The 22,038-nt window shown below is 31.2% G+C and overlaps 2 protein-coding genes and 1 non-coding gene across 5 annotated transcripts; 2 read left to right on the top strand and 1 right to left on the bottom strand.

Annotated features, from left to right (window-relative positions):
• Nucleotides 1-5,283: 5,283 nt before the first annotated feature.
• Nucleotides 5,284-7,059, bottom strand: LOC107955159 (transcription factor DIVARICATA). The gene is made up of 2 exons (XM_016890888.2): nt 5,968-7,059; nt 5,284-5,827 (listed from the first exon to the last, which is right to left on the bottom strand). Exons 1-2 carry the CDS (start codon nt 6,363-6,365, stop codon nt 5,389-5,391), a joined length of 837 nt encoding a protein of 278 aa, XP_016746377.1. The 5' UTR covers nt 6,366-7,059; the 3' UTR covers nt 5,284-5,388.
• Nucleotides 7,060-7,736: 677 nt separating this feature from the next.
• On the top strand, nt 7,737-7,809 carry TRNAR-CCU (transfer RNA arginine (anticodon CCU)). The gene has a single exon. It is a non-coding gene; the product is annotated as a tRNA-Arg (tRNA).
• A 1,095-nt stretch (nt 7,810-8,904) lies between these two features.
• On the top strand, nt 8,905-11,527 carry LOC121216348 (protein LAZ1). Of its 3 annotated transcripts, none has more exons than XR_005912519.1 (6): nt 8,905-9,108; nt 9,447-9,630; nt 9,722-9,810; nt 10,740-10,809; nt 11,024-11,107; nt 11,202-11,527. XR_005912519.1 is itself a non-coding variant. In XM_041092005.1 (3 exons), the coding sequence occupies exons 1-3, from the start codon at nt 8,958-8,960 to the stop codon at nt 9,723-9,725; spliced, it is 339 nt and encodes a 112-aa protein (XP_040947939.1). In that variant the 5' UTR covers nt 8,905-8,957; the 3' UTR covers nt 9,726-10,525. The 3 variants fall into 3 exon arrangements, 1 of the variants encoding a protein (XP_040947939.1); XR_005912520.1 differs by having other exon boundaries at nt 8,905-9,282; XM_041092005.1 differs by lacking the exons at nt 10,740-10,809; nt 11,024-11,107; nt 11,202-11,527 and having other exon boundaries at nt 9,722-10,525.
• Nucleotides 11,528-22,038: the final 10,511 nt, after the last annotated feature.

The following is a 22,038-nucleotide window of genomic DNA, read 5'->3' as shown; positions in this document are numbered from 1 at the left end:
GAATTTTATTAAATTATATATTTTAATTATAATATATTTAATAATAATTATGTTAAATTATATTTTATAGTATCGTATATTATTATTTGAGTAAATTCATATAAGAATATTGATTATTAAGAATTTTATTAAATTATATATTTTAATTATAATATATTTAATAATAATTATGTTTAGATATGATTAAATTATTTATTATTGATATTAATAATCTTATTAAAATTTAAATAACAATAACAATAATCATTTACCCAAACAAATTTATGCTAAGGGTATTCTAGTCATTTTAGTTTTTTCCATCATGCTATTACACCTCTATTCCATTCAACCAAACACAAGAATACTATTACGCCTCTATTCCATTACATTCAACCAAACAATTGATTTGCTATTACGCCTCTATTCCATTACGCCTCTATTCCAATACAGCGAACCAAACGTGCTGTTAATATTAATTTATAAGTTAAGATAAGATGATATTGAATTCATGAATCATATGGAGATGTAAGTGATGAAATTAAATATTTGATGGTTATGTATTTTAAAGTAGTTTATAATAATATATAAATGAAAGGAAAGTTTATAGTTATAAGTATGAAACGCACATTTTGTAGATGCGATATTAGTTTCAGAGTTATGTGTTTAAAAGAAATGTAATGTGTATGTGAATTGACATGGTCAAATGGATGATACGTTTTTCATGTTGATATTATTGAATGATACAGAATTATGTCATATTAAATTATTAAAATATTATACGATTGATATATAAAACACTCACTTAATTGTTTTAAATGTTCTGTTAGGAAATCGTATTAAATTTAGTTATATTTATTTACTTAATTATAACCAAGGTAAGAGTTTTGTTAAAATACCTATAAACTTACTAAGCTTTATAAGCTTACTCTGTTTCTTTTTCCTTTTTTTTTCTGTAGCTACCATTTTGCGAAACTGGTCGAACGGATAAACTTTAGAGCTCACACTATCCAACCCATTTTTCGGTAGCTTTTGATTTTGGATCATTTTGGATTGTGGCATGTATATATAGGCTTTATTGTAATTAAAGTTAACATGTTAGTTGATTTGTATTTGAGTATATATATGGTCATGTTTAGTAAGTATTGTGCTTTGTTGGTACTAATGTGGTATGGTAATGTTTGTGCCCTTGTCTAGGCATTGTTTTGATTCAGTACTCTTAATAATGCTTGAAATATGCATGCCCGTAATCTTTTAGGTGATATGGTAATGGTATGTGAATAAAAATTGTGGTGTCAATGAGAACTCATTGGTTAGGCACATAAATTGCATTGAATAGGTATGCTTTAGACTCATTTAAAGGTATTTGAAAGCATGCTTTTTAGCTAATTATAGTTTGATTTGGCACCTAAGATATTAGGATTGAAATGTCTTGCTTGGAACCAAATTTTAGGTAAATACGACCTGGGACACGGGCGTGTCACTCGGCCGTGTGTCACACACGGTCACAGCACACGGTCGTGTGTCAATTTGGTTTTAGGTGCAAGTTTCACATGGTCTGACACATGGCCTGCGACACAGTCATGTGGCCCGATTTCGAATTTTCACAGGGGCGGACACATGGGCTGGGACATGGCTGTGTGTCTTGACTTTGAATGTTCACACGGTCTTGGCTATGCCACACGGGCATGTGACTCCTATTTTTTAAATTTTTAGTTTTTTTTGAAACTTCTTGTTTTGTTTCGATTTGATTCTGGATCGTCCTCAAACTATTTTTATGGCCTCGTAAGCCAGATTTAAGACTCATCAGTTTAAGTATGCTATGAATTGATTTGTTTGTATTTTATTTGGTTTAATTGCTTTGAAATGAAGACTAATATTCTGTTTTGCTCTATAACACTCTGTAACCTTAAACTAATAACGGAGACAGGTTAAGGGTGTTACATGTACAAGAGAGAAGTACAGTACGAGTTAGGTGACGATAGAGACATAAGTCGAGGCAAATATTCTGAGAGATGGAACTACCCGATAGAGAGTAGTTAGGAATTAGTCGAGGCATTGAAACCGTTCTGAGACGAGTCAAAGCAGTTTCATTCCAAAGACGCAACAAAAGAATCACAAAAATGGGTGGTGGAGAATGTCATGGGTCACAGATTAAATGTCGTGACCATTGCACACAGAATGTCCTATAGGGGTCAACTTATTAAATGCAACTCATTTGACCCACATGAACTGGCTCGATTCGTGGAACCCATGGAAAAGCCCATCTACTTGAAGCCTTGGTGGCCCAATGAAACATTCCAATAAAACTAGAGTTTGTAGGGTATTTAATGTAAATCCTAAGGGATAAATATGTATAGAATTTAAATCTCTTAGGACTCTTATATTGTAGATAGGCACAAATCTCGACCATCGATGAAACTCAATCTGTACCGTTGGTTTTTGAGGAGCTCAACTATAAATAGAGGTCTTCCCCCTCACTTGTATTTGCTCAGTTGTAAACCTTCAAAGTAATAAAGATACTTTAAGATAATTTACTCAAACACTTGATGTGCTTTATTTTACTGTGGCTTCTTGTTTGTTTGTATCTTGTTTTTTCATTCGAGTTTGCTTTCACTTTGCTTATTTGCCTTAGAGAATTTCTGCTAGAATTCTCATTTTTCCAAGAGTAGGCTGACTTAGGCAGGATTTGAACCCAAGAAATCGCCTAAGGCCACGCGGTTTGCCAGACTAAAGTTCTAAGCCTGTGACAATTGTTCCATCCTAATAAATGGTTGAATTGGTTTTGTTTTAATAGATTGTGCATGGAGAATATGCATCTTTTGAAGGGAGTGTTGTGCTGAATTGCTTGATTATTTTTCTGTTATTTTTACTTGTAATTTCACACTCAATTTGTAGGCATTCCTTTTGAGAGGTTGAACCTTTGTAAGTGATGTTTTGGTTGATTAGTTGTAATAGGTTGGGATTAACTATTGGGGATGCAATTATTTCTTTGTGTAAAAGTAGATTGGACTTTAGTTAATAGGTAGTTTGATCAATTGTGGAATGAAACAATTCATTAAGCAAGGCTGCACAAAGTAGGATTGTTTTCGAAATGTGTTAGCAAAAGACAATATGCAAATCTATCCTTACTTTCTTTGTTTTCGTTTCTGTTTTGTTGTCTGTTCAAACTTGTGACTTAACACATGTTTAGACAACAAGTTGAACTAGTGGTAAACTGACTTGTTTTCTCATGCGCATTATATTTAGTATTGAGTTTGGTTCAATTAGATTGAATTTTTCGATTTTTTAAACCATTCATGATAATTTAGTTTGATTCCCGATTTTACTATACTAACTTTTGAATTTTAGTTTTTTGGATTTTATTTTGGCAATATGACTTTGTTTTATGACTTTTTGATACTTTGTAAAGTTTCAAAATCTTTTTCATAATTTTTTTTAAAATCTAGTAAATAAAAAATTAAATAATTATTATATAATATTTTGAAAAAAAAACTTCTTATATTAATAACTTTAAGTTATTTTCACTATTTAAATATAAAATAATTATTTTTATATAATAAAAAAATAAAATTAATTACAAATGAAACAGATCTCGATTGGACTAATAGTTGTCAACCAAAAACAATTCAAATTGGTTTTCAATATCTCAAGTTATTTTTTCAAGTCTAATTACAGCCTTGAATTTATTCCCACAAATAATATAAATAAGTAAATAAATAAATAAAAGAAACTAAGCTAGCAGGTCCTACCTATCTTATTTCATATTTAATTTTTCAAGAAATATTTGAGTTGAAAATTCATATGCAATATCATTTAGATATGGAAATAAGATAGAATCCTCCATGAACCCTTTAGAATGAGACATATGATACATGAATTTGAATAATATAACTACACCTAGCCATCACTGTATAATATATAAATGCTGTTGATAATATCAACACAACTTTAGCATCTTACGTAAAATCTGACGACAAAAAGTACTCCAGAACCTATGAGCATATTAAATTAAGTAGGTCATTTTTTAATATACATGTGCATATACATATGTATATATATATCTCGTGCTGTAGTGATGGGAGGATTTCTTTGAAGGGGTTAATGAAGGTGGATCATGTTATCTCTAAAGTAGATTTACATACTTTCTTTGTGCAAATTAAAGGAAACAAAGATGGCCAAAGAAAGTAAATGGTGTAACCTTCTCTAAAGGGTTTTTGATCATTTTTAGAATAAAGTCGGAACACACTGCTTTCATCTCCAACTTGCAAAGCAAAGGCTGCTCCTCTATCATTTTTATATAATACAAAGTTGAGTATGTTTTCATGATGGATATTTTTTAGTTTTTTTTTTAAATTTATCCCATTTTTATTATGCCCGAAAATATGTCGAACATGGGTATTTTATATTTCAATCATGTGTGCTTTGTAGCTTTTAAAACCCTTGGAATTTTGTGGCTCAGAAAATGATAGATAATACAAGTAAAAGTGAGATGGGTAAGGGCACTAGTGGCCAATTTCATCATAGTTGCAGCAGCAACAATAGTGGGGGGTAGATCCCACATTGGCAAATCGTAAAACAAAACAAATACAGTAACCTTCCTTTTTCTTTTTTCATTTTTGGAATGCCTATTTTCTGGCCTACGGAGATAGATTAGACAGGCGTCACTCCTCCATTTGTTCGAATTTCTTCATTACATACACAATCATAATCTTCATTTCTAGAATACTGCAGGAAGAATCTCAGAAGGATTCACGTGGAAGGGGAAAAGAGAGAAATCTATAGTGTGAGTGTGGTTCTATTCTGCCTAATTTTTAAAGCTAGATTTTCTCTTCTTTTTCAACATGGCAATTATATTCTTTAATTTGGGCCTCAAATGAACAACAAATTAAAAGACATATTTATGTTAATGAGTCAGTGTTGGCACCATTGAAAATCTAGGATGGCAGAAAGCAGAACTGAATAGAAATAAAAATGTAAACCATATTCTATGACTGGTTGAAGCCTAAGTGGAATGCGTACTCAGCTTCGACTAAATAATGATGGCAATCAAGTTTTGGTCAACTTGCCCATATTGTATCCATTAAGCTGAAACAATGGCCGCAATGGATCCTCTAAAGACAAACTGAGCAATCAGATTCTGAGGATTTTCCCAAGGGACAGTGCCTATTGAGTCACCCAATTTGGCCACATCACCCTCTGACATGGCACCCATGTTCTAAGCTTGTGATAGTGAATATCGGATATGAGTATTTTCCAAGTTTATTCTATGTATTCGAAGGATTCCTCAATCGATATTCGTGTTTGAAAAACGCCTTCTTATCATTATTAGAATTGAAATTGAAACATGGAATACAATAGAAAACAACTGTCTTCCATATGCATACATTTAATATCCTAAGTTAAAAGACTTTAAAACACAGAGCTTTGGGGAGGCTGAGCTCCATGAAATCCATTGCCATAAAGATTTTGGCCCTCAAATCTGAGGCCATTAGAAGCAGTGAGATACTGCTGGGATGATGTAAACCAGCCCTCTTGACTTGAATTCAAAGCCATAGCTGAAGCATCATTGTTATGGTCTGCTTTTTGAAGGGTGGAGGACAGTTTTTGGTGCAATGCAAGAACATGATCGGATTGATTGTCTGAAAAACCAGTGTTGGGGGTGGTGATACTGAGTGTAGTAATATCATGAATGCTTGGTCTCTTCTTATCTTTCCCTCCTGAAAGCTGCCTCTGAAAGTATTTTTGAGCATGGCTAGCAACCTGTGTTGGAGTCTTCGAAACCACAAGATTCCTCGATATATTTCTCCAGTCCCCTTTACCATACTTCATTAGTCCCATCAAAAACCGCCTATACATACATACAAACATATATATATGAATTTATGTCAAGATTGCCAATGCAGTGTACTGGTGAAAGATATCCGCACTGAACAAACACACAAAGAGAAAATTATCATGAAACAAGAAGAAACAGAGGGAAAATTTTACCTGTGTTCTTCCTCAGTCCATGGAACCCCTTTCTTCCTCTCATGATCAGGCCCTTTAGCCCCATTAGACCTTTTCCTGTAAGGTTCAAAATCATGATTATCAACCATTTCAAATGTGAAAGATGAAGTAAGATAACCCGGAATTGGGATTCTTCCAGATTCAATATCGAAAACATCTTCTTCCAGTTCTCTATACTGTTTAATCACATCTGAAACGGTTTTTCCTGGAATCATTGCTGCTACTTTCATCCATCTATCAGGAACATCTTCACCATATATTGCTAAAGCACTCTCAAATCTTTTGTTTTCTTCTTTAGTCCAATATGGGTTTCTGCTTATATCTTCTTGATCAAACCAATCTGAATTCGACATGAAAGAAGTTGCAAAGAAAGTTTCCATAGACAAAAAACCTCAACATAAAAAAAGACAGCAACTTTTAACATGAAATAAAAATGAAAAAACTAAAAAGCAAGATTTTTTTAGTGCTTAAGAGAGCATCGAAATGAGAATCATTTTCATGGGAATCAAGAATCAATTCTTTTTTCTTTCTTTTCAACAGCAAAAACTGAAGAATCAAAAAAAGACCATTTTTTTTAGAATCAAGAGAATCTTAAAAAAGAACAATTTTTTTTTTGCATTCTTTATTTATGTATAACTTGAAAACAAGCTAAAACCCATAGAGATTTGTAAACAAGCCATGCTTAGAGCTTAGAATTTATACTAAAAACAAAGCAATAAAGTAGAGGGGGGAAAAAGGCTAATAAATGGCAAAATAATGAAAGATGGTTGGACAAAATAAAGACCCAATTGAGTAAAAAAAGATGAAAAGATGATTATTTGGATACTAAAACTGATATAGTAGAGAGGGTGGGGGGGGGATGGGCTTTCTTTGTTTGGATTGCTGGAAAAAGAAAAGAAAATGATCGAAGGGAAAATGTAGAAGAGAAAATGAAGAAGGCAGGGAGGAAAAACAAATGGGGGTATATGGTATTCTGATCGTTGAGGAGACAAGAGTTGGAGAGAGAAAAGGAAGCTTAAAAACTGTGGCTTGTTAGGATTGGATTGAATTCAATTCAAAAAGTGTTTTTTTTTTCTGTTAAAAGAAAAAATTGAACACAGAGTGTTAAAAAGTGAAGATTTTTCCTCTTCTCATGTAAGGGAGTTGATTGTGGTAAATTGGTAATTTACTTTTTGCTTCTAATTTCATTTATTTATTTACTTTTGGGTTCTAAGGTTTGGTGTAGTGGAACACTTGGTTAGCCAAAAGTTGTAATGATTATCTTGAAAAGGAGAAAGGCAAAAAATATAAAAGATAAAAAAGGAAATAAATAAAAGGGGAGTAATTTAGTGATTTATGTTTGGGTAAATTAAGAAAGCGCATTTAGTAGTATGCGTATTTTTATTTTCTTTTCAAAATTTTAATTATTTCTTAAATATATATAGATATCAACTTTACCCATTTATGTATATCAATAAACATGTTATATTTTATATAATTTGTGTATGGTATTTAAAAAGAATAGATATGCTATATAACCATCACCAATTTTGTCATTTTGTAGAATTTTAAAAGAATAGAAGAAGAATTAGTCCATGACGCCATCATATCAAAATGAACATAAACTGACAACTTTTGTAATAAAGTTAAAAACAAACTCTTTTTTGTTTTCTTAAAAGTTAAAAATATCTTATTCGAGTTACCAAAACAATAGATCTTACTCTTTGTACTTTCAAGGTAAAATGGTTTTAATAACCTCGTCTTTCAATGAAGCGCCTGTAGCTCAGTGGATAGAGCGTCTGTTTCCTAAGCAGAAGGTCATAGGTTCGACCCCTATCTGGCGCGCGTTCCCTTTTTCATTTTGTTATATTTATATGGTGAAATTCATTTGTCGTAAAATTAGAATTTTTTATTTATTTAAATAATTAATGAATTAATCTGTATTGATTAAATTAAAAAGTAAATTGATAATTTTTATTAAAAATTTTATCGATTTGTTTGTACTATTATAATATCATACCCTGGAGCTGAAAGAAGGAAGGAGATATCAATGCTGTGGAATGGTTAGAATTAGAAGAGGAGATATTTGAACAAAAATAATTTTGTTATATGTCCCATAAAGAATATTAAATTAAATGACGTGAAAAAGGGAGCTTAAAGACATAAAACTAAAACTTTTTTCTTTCCGAAACCTCAATCCAAATTCCCTTTTCTTTTCTTTTCTTTTTTTTTTTTTGGTTACCCTATCAATTATAAAGATAAAGAAAAAAACAAAAAAAAAGGGAAAGGTTTTCTTGTCTTATAAACAACTAAATTAAAATTTGAATAAGCTAATCTAATTAGTTTGGATTAAACAAGTTTTGAATTAGTCCTCCAACTTATATTTTTTTTTAATTTTTGAATTTGATTGCAAGATTGACCATCCATTTTGACTTGTAAGGGTCATTTGTGGGTGCAATATATCGATAAAAAGTGAAAAGGCTAATTTAATTAGTTACATCAAAAACTTTTAAATTATCCGTCATTGGTTTTTTATTTTGATTTTGGACATCCATCTTTTTGTGATTCACAATATTTTATTTTTATATTATGGAACCAGGAGATTTACTGATTTCTTGAAAGGTGGTGCCATTGCCTTTTCTTTTAATTTATCTCATTTTCACTTTTGTTTTTCTCTAAATAATGGTGCTTCCTTTGGTTAGCAATATTTTCCTTCCCACCACCATTTTTCTTTAACCAACTTAATTATTTCTAATAACTCCATCTTGTTGGTGATATGGTTTACACTTGCTTTAGACTCAATCATAGATAGTCTGTACGTAGGACAAATCTTTACAGGGTGTTTGGTTCTCTGTAATACCATTACGTCCCGATTACGCGCCTATTACATTACTGACTTATTACGGAGTTTAGTTCGCAGTAATACCCATTACGCGTCTATTACATTACCGACCTATTCCTCAAATTCTCTGCTTTTGTATTCCCTTCCCAAAATGACGATTAGCCTATTACGTCCGTCTTCCCAAATCAGTCTCTGTTTTACCCTCCCTACCCAAAATAAACCTCCACCCTCTCCCTCCCAACATCAACAGAAGCTGCCAGCAAAGTCACGTCCACCGATTCTCCCACGTTTCCCTTCCAGAGGTAATTTCCCTTTCCCTTCCATCGATTTCTGCTTCTTCTTTTTTTATCTGTGATCATTTTCATTTTCCCAAGCCGAAAGCCACCCCCTCTCCCTCTCGATCCATTCTTCCCCTTTCCGTCTTTTGTTTCTTCCTTCTTCCTGGATCGTGCTTCTCGATCAACTAGAGGGAGAAGGTGAATCTTCAACCTAAATTATGTTTATTTCATTTTGCGTTGTTCTTCTCCCTTTTATTTTCTAATGCTCTTCATTTTTCGGCGTTAATATTGTTTATAGTTGTGGCTGATGTTGAGAAAATTTATTTTCTTTTTGGAATATTTCCTTCAATTTCTACTTTAAGGTGGGGAAGAGAGGACAATTGCTTTCATGAGAAGACTGGGACATGCAAATTCTAAAACTCCACTATTGGGACACAATTGTGAAAAAGGAACTATTAAGCACCCATTTCCTATGAAATATTTCCTAAAACCATGGAAACTTAGTCGATGGTTATACCAAGTTGTCAAGTTCGGCATTGTCAATATGTAAGTTCTCTTTAGCTTGAAGAATATTTCCTTCAATTTTTTTTTTGTTGTTGGTTTCCTTTTTTAATAGATTTGTATGCTTCCTTAACAGATGATAATCAAGATATTGACTGCTCTTTTAGCAGTAATTCTTGAAGCTTTTGGTATGTATTGTGAAGGAGAATTCAACTGGGAATGTGGGTAAGATGATCTTAATGTAGAATGTTGCTGGTGATATTGAGGATTTTGTGTGATTTATCAGTAGAAAGACCTTTTTTTCTGGTTAGAAGAAAGTAATTCTAAAAGATTGTGATCCATATTGATGCCTCTTTTGGTGCTTCACCCGCTAAGCAACAAGCCACCTAAAACCTAAACTTATGATGTTTCACTTGTGAGCCCAAGTTTGTGTTTAAAATATTCTGGTATTCTACTGTTGCATTTAAAATGGTGAACATTCATTACTGAAACAGAAATATTTGAATGGCCCCTCTTAAGAAATTTCTCATTATCTTGGCAATTTGTTTCCTGATTGTGCAGATATCCTTATATGGCAGTGGTTCTCAATTTCAGTCAAACATGGGCTTTTTATTGTTGGTTATCTAATTGGGCATTGAAATGCATTGAAATGCATAGCTATTTATGGTCACTTGCACTTGTTCTATATTCTTCATATGTAACGGGGATAACAAATGTTGGAATGCTTTTTAGTTACAATCAAGTTCTGAAATTTCCCCTATTCTTTTTTCCCTCTATGGAAAATGTGTGACAGTGCAAAATGGAAAGCTAATGCCTTTTGTTAATCCGTTGTGCTAATGTGTTGGATATGAGACAAAATATTTGATGTTTAAAATTAGGTTTCAACTTTTGCTTATTGTACCATACTTTTATTTTTGTCATTTTGCAATATCTAGTCATATGATTATTACTCATAATTCCCGTCTGTTTTATTGTAATTTAAGTGACTAGATTTGATTTTATGTTTCCTTGTTTCCATTTATTTGTAATACATTTCTAAACTTAAAAACTATGGCGAAGTGCCTTATTTTCTCTGCCTCCCTTTCTTTTGCTCTATGTATGGATGAGACATTTCTTTTGAGCGACTCTACTTTTATTTCTTCTTGTAACAACAGAGATAAACATGAATTGGAAGTGGACTTCAAGAGATTCTGGGAAGAGTTCCGATCATCGAATTCTGAAAAGGTTCTTTCACATCTATATTTTAATTCCTGGCACTCTTTTATGTACCATATTGATTTTCAGTGATGTGTACTATTGTCTTTGCAGGAGAAAGAAACGGCCTTGAATTTAATTGTAAATGCCTTTTGTAGATTAGTCAAGTAGCATGCTAGTGTAGCTCAATTAGTCACCCAGTATGAATGCTAATCCTTGATTCTGTTTTCTTAATATTACATAGATTTTTGTCAAAATTGAGAGTTTTCTGAGCTGATGAGACTCCCTTGGAAGTTCCACCAAGAGAGTAATCAATTTGGGTGATTAGGTAATGCTAATCTGGCTACAAATTTAACTTGCTGAGACCTTTCCTATTTGGTTTCTTATGAGCTACTAACTCATTCAACTTCTTTCTACATTAGGTTGTTGTTGAGTTCATGGCTGATCTCGTTGCCAAGAGGGATACAAAGGCAGCACCACCAAAGAACAAGAAAGGTTTTTAGTTCAGGATTTGCTCGATTTGTTGGCCGTTCCGGACCGTAAATACGGACGACAAGATGTGTGTGTGTGTGTGTGTTTTTTTTTTACCAATTCCATTACTTTGTAAATTATTTGTGAGATTGGTCAGCTTTTCTGCAAAGTTCAAAATCCTGATTGCTTGCAAGTGTTTTCAGATTCAAGTGAAGTGAAAAACCTACAATTGTAAATCTTTTGGCATCTATTCTATAGCATCCAAATTCTACTTTTAGTATAAATTTTGCTTCTAAATGCATCTGTCTTATGTATTGTTGTTGTACAAAGGAACTGAGTGAGGATTTAATCTGTGCTTCTTCTTTGCTGGAATTTACTTTTTTTTGGAAGAAGCCTATGCTTGACATTTGTTTAATCCATGTTTTCTTAGCAAGTATCTACACTATTAATCTATATTATATAGTATTATATATTATGATTTTATTAAATTCATATAAGAATATTTAATATTAAGAATTTTATTAAATTATATATTTTTATTAAATTATATTTAATAATAATTATTTTAAATTATATTATATAGTATTATATATTATGATTTTATTAAATTCATATAAGAATATTTAATATTAAGAATTTTATTAAATTATATATTTTTATTAAATTATATTTAATAATAATTATGTTAAATTATATTTTATAGTATTATATATTATGATTTTAGAAAATTCATATAAGAATATTTAATATTAAGAATTTTATTAAATTATATATTTTTATTAAATTATATTTAATAATAGTTATGTTAAAAAATATTTTATAGTATCATATATTATTATTTTAGTAAATTCAGATAATAATATTGATTATTAAGAATTTTATTAAATTATATATTTTAATTAAAATATATTTAATAATAATTATGTTAAAATATGATTAAATTATTTATTATTGATATTAATAATCTTATTAAAATTGAATAACAATAACAATAATCATTTACCTAAACAAATTTCTACTAAGGGTATTCTAGTCATTTTAGTTTTTTCCCTTATGTTATTACACCTCCATTCCATTCAACCAAACACAAGAATACTATTACGCCTCTATTCCATTACATTCAACCAAACAATTGAATTGCTATTACGCCTCTAATCCATTACGCCTCTATTCCATTACAACGAACCAAACGTGCCATAATTAATGGCATGGAGGAAGCGGTGAAAACCTAAAAATATTGAAATGAAGGGTAAATTTCAATATAAACCAAACAAGTTAACTCAATTATTGGTTCATGGAAGAAGTTATTGAAGGCTGTAAAATAACTTTAGTTTTACATCAATGTAAATGGATCCCTCCCGATATTATAATATCTTCATGTAATTTTGATTAAAAAACTACATGTGTCAAATTTTCATTAGCTAGTTTGGCACTTATTAACAATATTAACTCTAGGTACTATGATAATACATAGTTTGATTGTTCAAAAACTACATTAGAATTTTTTTTTTGAATTAAAGGTACACATTAGATATTTAGTCCAAGTACAGATACCAAATGTGACATTTTCTCCTAATTTAATTTAAGCTCACCTCTCCTCATTCATTTCTCACTTGATTTTATGTCTACCCAATCACCACATGTCACATGGCATAATGGTGGAGAGTTTTTTTTTTTATACAATACATAGTTCTACTCATAACTTCTCCTCAACCTTTAAATTAGAAGAAAAACATACTTAAGTGCACTCAAACCCACATCCTCCCGATTATTACAATGACAATGGTGTCGACAGAGTTAAGCCTTAATCAACTAAGTGAAGGGTTAATTTTATTTTTTTTTATTTTTTATTTTTGATATAACCATAGTTATCCTTGTTCAATTTACATTTTAAAACTAATCATTTTTAGCCAAAATTGTATTAAGGTAAAACTCTCATAATAATGATGACCTTAATTATCAAATTCAAACCAAATCTCCACTCCACTTTTTTTAACCACTTATTGGTTAAGGGGAGGATTAACTGGTTATCTAAATTATCCTAGTACTAGTAGTATTACCATTACAACAAGAAGCAAAGAAATTTCTGAAAATAATTTCTTCCCTCTCCTTTTGAAGTGCCAATAATGGATAATGACAACACGTACTATGCACGTGGATTGTTCTTTCTAATGTTGAGAAAATTGGTTAAAAATGCCTTTTGCAAATTGAGTATAGGTAAATAACCTTTTCTTTTCTTTTGCATTTAAAATTTATTTTAATTTCCTAGACGCAAAAAATGAAGGGATGAAGTTGCAAATAATAATATTAGAAACACTTAAAAAAATCCATCTATCACCTCATCTCATTTGAATAATCGCATTTCTCCTAATTTCTCCCACTACCTGCCTAGTTTCTCCCTCTTTCTTATTCCATTTTCTCATTTCCTTCATTAGAAAACTTTTTCCAATTTTTTTCTAAGTTTTTTTTATTGGGATTTAGTGCTCTTAGTATAGTAATTTTACCTTTACGTACTTGTATTTTTCAAATAAATTGGTTTAAATAGAAATCTATTAGTTTTATTAATATCTTCATATATTGTCATCAACAATTTTTGCACGCAAAGCAAAATAAAAGCAAATATTTTACTGATTATCTAACGTTTAACTAATATTAAGTGGTATTACATGGTTAGATCATAATACAAAATGATAACTTATATTATTAGATAATCTACACATGTCCTTAGTCTATTCGAGATTAAGAAATCAATTGAAAAACTAATATATCGTCTATCGAATTAAATTGGGGAGATACATTGTCTTGGGTATTGGAGCGAATGACTCCTAAAAGATAACCACATGGATGTGATTGATTAGACTGACAGTACATTAGACAAGACCCAAGTAGAATAGATCTTAGACATGTTTATGGATTTATTTACATGTTATGTTCGTAGTGTAACACACCTTAATCCTGAGTTGATGATGAACTGTGTATGTGTAACTCATAGACTTTAATGTAAATGAAAACTTGAGTTCAAATAGATAAGAAACTGAAAGTTGGTACGTTGGGTATACGATTGCTGCAGTATGCAACATCATTACATAGTAGTGGAATTCATAGCCCATTTAAAAGGTAAATGATCTCCTCTCATCGACATTACATGATAGATGAAAAGTAAACATGGTCGTGAGTCATTTGTCTTTGTGACAAATTATTTAATTACTATTTTATAGTAGTTAAATTTTCATGAAGAAAGATGTAATGGTTACCATAAGATAAAGATGATCATATTTAGATAATGAATTTATCTCAAAGAGTTTAAGGATATCCTATGAGGGTAACACACTTATGATAAGGTCATTGGACAAACGCTTTATAAGTAGCTTTCAGAATGGTATATAATAAGAGAGCGCTCGATCATGATCCTTTAGTGAAATGACTTCATGTAACATCCCAAAAATCGAGGTTAGTAGAATCAGGTTTGTGAATCGAGAGAGAGTGACCATGCCTTAATTTTTTAAATTATCTATACATTTTTAGGAAATAAATAAGGTATTGGCTTGTTGGTTAAGTGATAGTGTAACGTTTCTTGAAACCCAAGTTCAAATCCTTTCTCTTGCATCATTTTTATTATTTTGTAAATTTTGCCTTAAACCTTAATATGTGACATGCCTTATTTTTTAAAATAAATATTTCAAATTATATCAAGAATGAGTTATTTGTTTGATGGTTAAACATTAGTGAATTTATCCTTGAGGTCCTAAATTCAATTCCCTTTTCATGCAAATAATTTAATTTTTTGACAAAAACCCCTTATTTTAATGTGTGGGTCATCCAAGCCTAGTTAACCTAGGTATAAATATTAATTTGCCACTAATAATCAGCCTTTAATCCTCCTCCTCATTTCCCTAGCTGTTCCTCTTCTCCTCTCCTTCTCTTTGATTTTAATATTTTTTACTTTCCTCCATTATTGTCGTTGCCTACACCTAGTTTTACCATGTCTTTCTTTTCCTTTTCTTTTTCTTTTTTGCCACAAGATTTGTTAACATATTCTCCACCCTATTGATGTCATTTTTCCTCATTAAAATCAGACCCAAATCTGAAATCTTGAACTCCAAGATCGATCCCGAACATTGCCAAGAAAGTGCCATTGCCGTTTCTCTCGACTAGCTTGGGTAAGGTATCTTCTCTCTTCAATTTCTTAATTAATCTTGTCCATTAAAAACCTAAATTTCCATATCTGGAATTTGGGGGATTTTAAATGATTTCAAATGTATTTTTCCAAAATTTAATGAGATCTCAAACTGTTTTAAAATTTAGCCCCAATTTTGGCCACCATGGGTGGTGGTGCGTGCACCTATGTGCAAGAAAGGGTTATTTTGTTTCTTGGTTCTTGCCTATATTTTTCCAGCATTAATTTAAGTTCTTGAACCCTACTAATCAGTTTTTAAACCCATTTCAATTAGGGAAAAACATTCTTGATCGATTGACCATTCAGATCCCACAAATCGTGAAGCGTAAGTGCAATTAAAGGTAACTAGTTTGTTATTTCGACATAGTTGTTGGGTAAAGGTTATGAATTGATTAAATAAAGGAATTTAATCATTAATTAGCTACTGATTTTCCAGTATATTATTGAATTAAGTGCTGACCCAAATGCCCCAAATCATTCGTAAAGGCGAAAAATGATTGTACGTACAGTTTGCATCGATATAGTGTAAGGAATCTAACTAGTTTGGATTCATAAAATGGTTATAATTTCAACAATTGGTTTGAACTTATAAGTGGGTTTTGGGGGGGCTGGTTTAATGGTAAATTTATTTAATTTATACTAAATTTTGGTTTAGGATCGTTTAAGGAATTATTAAGGAAAATTGGAAGATTCGCTAGTGTGCTGCGAGGAATCGAAAAATAAGGTATGGGTCCTAAACTCATAAAATTGTTTGAAAATGTTAAATATCATGTTATTTTTGATAAATTAGATTTTTGATTGGATTGGCTTAATAGCCAAATTATTGATTTTGTGAGTGGCTGAACCAGGTGTGTTTCGAGCCTTAAAATATTGACATGTTGGCAAAATTGCTAGTTTGATAGTATGAATGTTTGATTGAGTTTGTAATTGCATATTTGAGTTATGAGATATGAGAATGCTTGACTAAATGATATAATGTGTTGATATATTAAGCTTATGTATGATTTAAATGTATGAGATATTTGTTATATTGTGTACTGAAAAGTGTGTTATTTATGCACAATAAAAATCCGTAAAGTATATGAAATTGAACGATATTGATTGATACCAACACAATGGTAATTTGAAAGATTGGAACACTGTTTCCATTTATTGAAAGTATGTGATTATTGAGGACATGTTGAGCATGCCAAGTGAATGTGAAAAGTATTGAGATATGATTATGTATGAGAGTGTGTAACATATTGCATATGCATTGGGTTGGGATTTTGTGGTTGACGGAGGAGTTCCATGGTGTACCGGCAGCATATTAAGTTCGCATTGTTCATAGTCAATGCACTGCACCTGGAGTACCGAGGGGATTAGCGATTTTATTGCATATTATATGTTATTGGTGACTGTATCGCACTATTTGATATCCGGCAAATTTTCTACATTATTGATTATTTGGTGGTTTTACCACATCAAGCTATGCTCATAATGTTTTGGAGTTTGGCAGACGAGTTATGAGGAACTCGTGGTGTGTAGTGGATGGTATGGATAGGAACCTTTTTGCATTGCATCATGTGCATGACATATTCGAATGTTATTGATTTATGCTACGCATTGTATTTTGTTGTATCGAATGGTATCAAAATTAATTATTGTTACTCGAATGAATGATGACCTATGCTCATACACTGTTTGACATCAATTCGATAATGGCTATGTAATGACATGAAATTCCTATGATGGTTCTGTTTTCTTCTGTTAATGCTAATATGTTTTTACTGTATTTGATGTTTTTACCCGTTTATATAATTATTTGACTCATACTGAGCTTTTCATAAGCTCACCCCCCAATAGTGTTTAACGTTTTAGATCAACCTCAAAATTAGGATCAGACTCGGCATTTAGAGAATCAACTTGGACCTCGGATTATTATTTAATTAAGTATTATTAAGTCTTTATTGGTTTTGGCTTGTAATTTTTAATTATTTCTGGTCTGTGGCTTGGTAACTTTTCTTTTGGATATTTTTACATGCATGAATTACTCAAGCATAATAACCGAATAATACATGATATTGGGTTTAAATAAAATTCGATATTGTTCCCTAGTTTCCACTATATTACAAAGGAACTGTTTTTGAAAAACAAATCGATAAGGCAATTAATTTTCCAAAATGACTTGAAAACTGGTTTTTCCGCTGCATTATTTTAACTTCGAGTTTTTTTTAAAGAAGAGCGACGAGCAAATGGTTTTTCTAAAACAACACTGTCAACAATAAAATGAATCCTAAGCATATACGACCTAATGAATGAATGCTTTTAAACTAACTCAAAGTACAACTACAGTTTTCTCTAAAATGAGTTTATTTAAAGTCTTAAAAAGTAAAGTAAGTTATCTTAGCTATTTCGATGGCTAATGTAGCATTCTCAATCTAGCCATAACGTCTAGGCCGTGTGTGGGAGGTTACACGTCATGACTAAATAATGTTGTAATTAATAGACAAAAAGCCAAAACTTAATTACAAATTATTTGATCCCTAATTATATATGTCCGAAAAGTCTCTTCACTAGCTCGAAATAATCAGGAATGAATTGCATATAGAGCCAACATTAATAAGAAATGCATGAAAATGATGAAATAAGAGAAATAGATCGCATGTATCACTATCTGCAGTGAATGCATTTTCTCGCAAGTACAAAAGATGACTTTAGAATCAATTTAAGTTCTTTGAATTATTATTAATTAAATATTTGAAGTTCGAAGACTGAATTAAATTAATTAGTCATTATGGATTTGAAATAGGATCACACGGTTGTATCGCAAGTTGCGTGCCAGATCGTGTGTGCATTCAAAGTTGGGTCACACGGCCATGTTGCTAGGCCGTGTAACTCTCTGTGACCGTGTGACAGCCCGTGTCTTAGGTCGTGTGCTCCTTAAATAACCCCTAATGCAAGCCATTCAAGCACTATTTCTTACACACTAAGCCAAAACATTTCAAGATACTTTCACATGATTAAAACACATTCAAGGACACCAAAATCATGCCAAAAATCATCCATCCTATGTCTAACCAATATGCCATCAATAGGCACCACAATTCACACATCAAATTGATCCAATTCAACATTTCAAGTTCACTCATTAAGCATAAATCAAGCATACCAAATAACCATTTCAAAAACATATCATTCAACCATAAATTACCTATTTTCAAAATGCATGCATAAGTGTCCAACACTCCATATTTACACCTTCATTTACAAACCATCAACAAAGGACAATAAGACACAAATAAGTTTGACACAAACTCAAAACAAACCAAGTTGCCAAGATAACATTCAAGCCCTATTACATGCCATTTATAACCATTTGCCAAAGTAACCAAGAACTACCAAAATGATGGATAGATAGTGTGATTGTGCTCCGACGAGATTCCAACCAATCGAACTTTCCAATGATCTACAAAACAAAGAAAACAACTACATAAGCAACCAGTGCTTAGTAAGCTCGTATAAATGAAAATTAAACTTACCAAACATAATATGATTAAACTAAGCATAATTTCATTATATCATGAGCAATGTTTCCTTTTCTAAATACACCACTTCACAAGGTTAGTAGGTGTATAGATAAGCATATAAATCCAACCCATTTCATGGAATATAACTCAATAAGCATTTAATATACATATCATTCATCAAGTATTCAAATAATACCATTTTCATTTTAAATACATATATCAACATTTTCCATTTCATATTATAATAACATATACCTTTTCATATACATACATACTTGACTTAAACCTTAATTACCATTGAACCAAATAAAATATCATCGAATACACGAAAAATGCTCACACGAGTTGTGACTGTATCATGTAACTGTATATGCTCACACGAGCTATGAAATGGGTCTGCTCACACGAGTTGTGGGTCGGGATGTTCAGCTACACGATGCTACTCACACGAGCTATATAGAATCCGCAACAAATGTAGGACCTCAGCCATCGGTAAGACATCCAAGATCAGCACCTGAAACTGTATAACCCCTAATGACATGTCATTTGCATCCTAAGTATTCACAAGGTTCAAGCGGGACCATTTACATAGCCAAGTCTCTTATTTACATTGCATTGTACTTTTTCATGCATGCTTCATGAAATACACATTTTTCAATTACAACAGTCAATTTAATAAGTATCCCAATTTAATCCATTATACCAAAAACATTGTACAACTATCAATCTAAACTATACATAGTATAATATTTAGAAATACAACATTCAAAACTTCAATTAATAAGTTTAATCCTTATACAAACTTACTTCGACTAAAACGGTCGCAAAAATAGATTCGACAACTAGTCCAATACTTTTGCTTTTCCTTGATTCAAATCCACTTGTTGCGTTTATTGATCTAAATAGTAATTTCATTCAATTAATACTATTCCATCACTTAAATCAGTACCTTTATACAATTAAGCCCTTCTATTATTATTTTACAAAATTACCCTAACATTTTAACTTTTGTACAATTTAGTCCGTAAACCCGAAACTTGCAAATTTACCATTTTTAAAGAAAAACCATTCTAGCTAATTTTCCTAGAGGTCTATTATAGCCCACATATTTCGTCATTTCACCCTATTTTCATTTAATTTTACTATTTTCTCAAATAGATCCCTAAACATTAAAATCATCAAAAAATCACTTAACAAAATCCTAATATTTAACTATAAACCTTAATAATTTATTAACTAAATTCAAAAACACTTCTGATTCATTCATGGAAAGTTCCTAAAGTTTTAGCAATTTTATGAATTGACCATCGGGTTAGCTAGATTAAGCTAAAACGATAATAAAAACATAAAACTAATTAAAAACGGAATCAAAATCACTCACATACGCACCAAAATTGCTTGGCCAAAAGCATACTTCTTTAGCTATGGAGAAAAGGAAAAAGATGATAATTCTTTTACCATCTTTTGTTTTAATTTACAAATTTACCTATTACAAGTTTAACCTTTAAAAATCATCAAAATTACACTAAAACTAATCCATAATCATCCACTAACTAAAGATATGGTATTTTTACCCATTAAGTCCATTAATATTCCTTTTTATATCTATTTAACCCATTTAACTAATAAATATCAACTTTTACATCTTTTGCAATTTAGTCTTTTTTACTTAATTAACTATTTAAACCTTAAACTTTCTTAACCAAATTTTAATATGACCTTAATAAATACTCGTAAATATTAAATAAATAATAAAATACTAACTCACTCATCGAAATCGTGGTCCCGAAACTACTGTTTTCGACACAACTGAAAACGGGTTGTTACACCCATCAATTCTCAAATGCTTCCCTTTATCTTTGCTCAACTTTTTCTAGAAGAACCCATGGTTTCAAATAGGTTTTACTCTTTCCCTCTTCATTTTTATTTTGCAATATTGATTCTTTTAATTATAGAGCTATGTTCCTATTTAGGTTTTGAAAAAAAAAGTTAGCTTTTTAGGGTGGTAAACTTTATTTTTAACAAATACACACAGTTTTAAAATGCTGATGATATGGTTTACACTTGCCTTAGATTCAATTATAGATCATCTATGTATTATGAGACAATTTCAAAATTTTTTATAAAATATCTCATCTATTTATGAAACAAGCAATTTAAATATTTTTGTAATATTTGTTCATTTTTTCATTAGGCAGGTGTTTGGCATAATAAAAGATAATTTTGCTTCCGAGTTAATATTGAGGGTGGTTGTTATTACAGAAGGAATAGTGTATGAAGGCTCAATGAATGATAGTGAAGCTAAAGTAGAAGTCAAAGGTAATTGATAGATAATGGAATAAAACATTATATTTTCCATTGAAAGATGATTATCATTTAACCTAGGACTTACAGTAAGGGTATCTTTGGTGGTTAGTAGTCTCATGATAGAAAGGGCTAACATTGTTGATTCATTGACTTGCATTACAAGTGACATGTTAGGAACTCGACAAGCCTAACACACTTATTACAGAGGACGTAGGACCTACAACTAGTGCTACATCAACTTCCTCAAGTGGGTTAACCTTTTATTTTCTAACTTCTTAGTACACTATAATACTCAAGCGGCAGAGCCGACCATATATTAAAGTCAACCTAAGTGCACCAAGTGCTTAGAAACCTAAGGCTTAATCGAGACTTACAATTATTAGAAAAGAGAACATTTTTATTAATACACAATACGATTACAATATGACACACACTTACCTCACAACTCTTCTCTTCTCTACCTCTACCTCTCACACTCTCTTACTTATAGCTCTCTTTACATCATCACAAGAATGAAAGCTCCGACCCCTATTTATAGAGTTTAGTGGTCATTGGATTATTGACATATGTCAACATCCTTGCCATTGATTTTACAAATATCTAATAACTAGAATGTTCATTTAGAGCGTTCTAGATAATATCCTTTTTCTTTATTTTATTTTCTAGAATCTTTCCGAGGAAATATCTCTTAAAGGATAAGTTTAAATTTTATCTAGAAGTTGCATTGGCTTTCAACATAACAACCTTGAAGTAATAATTGATCTGCATGGAGATGATTTGGAAAGTGGAATTGTG

The sequence above is a fragment of the Gossypium hirsutum genome, chromosome D04, assembly GCF_007990345.1.
Source record: "Gossypium hirsutum isolate 1008001.06 chromosome D04, Gossypium_hirsutum_v2.1, whole genome shotgun sequence".
In the NCBI taxonomy this organism is placed as follows: Eukaryota; Viridiplantae; Streptophyta; class Magnoliopsida; order Malvales; family Malvaceae; genus Gossypium; species Gossypium hirsutum.
Note: the sequence above shows the minus strand (reverse complement) of the source record. Positions and strands in the feature narration are given on the sequence as shown.

What these genes read in the sequence shown, in the direction of transcription:
- LOC107955159 (XM_016890888.2), bottom strand. Translation starts at nt 6,365, where the DNA reads ATGGAAACTTTCTTTGCAACTTCTTTCATGTCGAATTCAGATTGGTTT. An exon ending in TGGACTGAGGAAGAACACAG is followed by an intron (nt 5,828 to 5,967) that starts GTAAAATTTTCC and finishes ATGTATGTATAG; the next exon opens with GCGGTTTTTGATGGGACTAA.
- LOC121216348 (XM_041092005.1), top strand. Translation starts at nt 8,958, where the DNA reads ATGACGATTAGCCTATTACGTCCGTCTTCCCAAATCAGTCTCTGTTTT. An exon ending in CCCACGTTTCCCTTCCAGAG is followed by an intron (nt 9,109 to 9,446) that starts GTAATTTCCCTT and finishes TTCTACTTTAAG; the next exon opens with GTGGGGAAGAGAGGACAATT.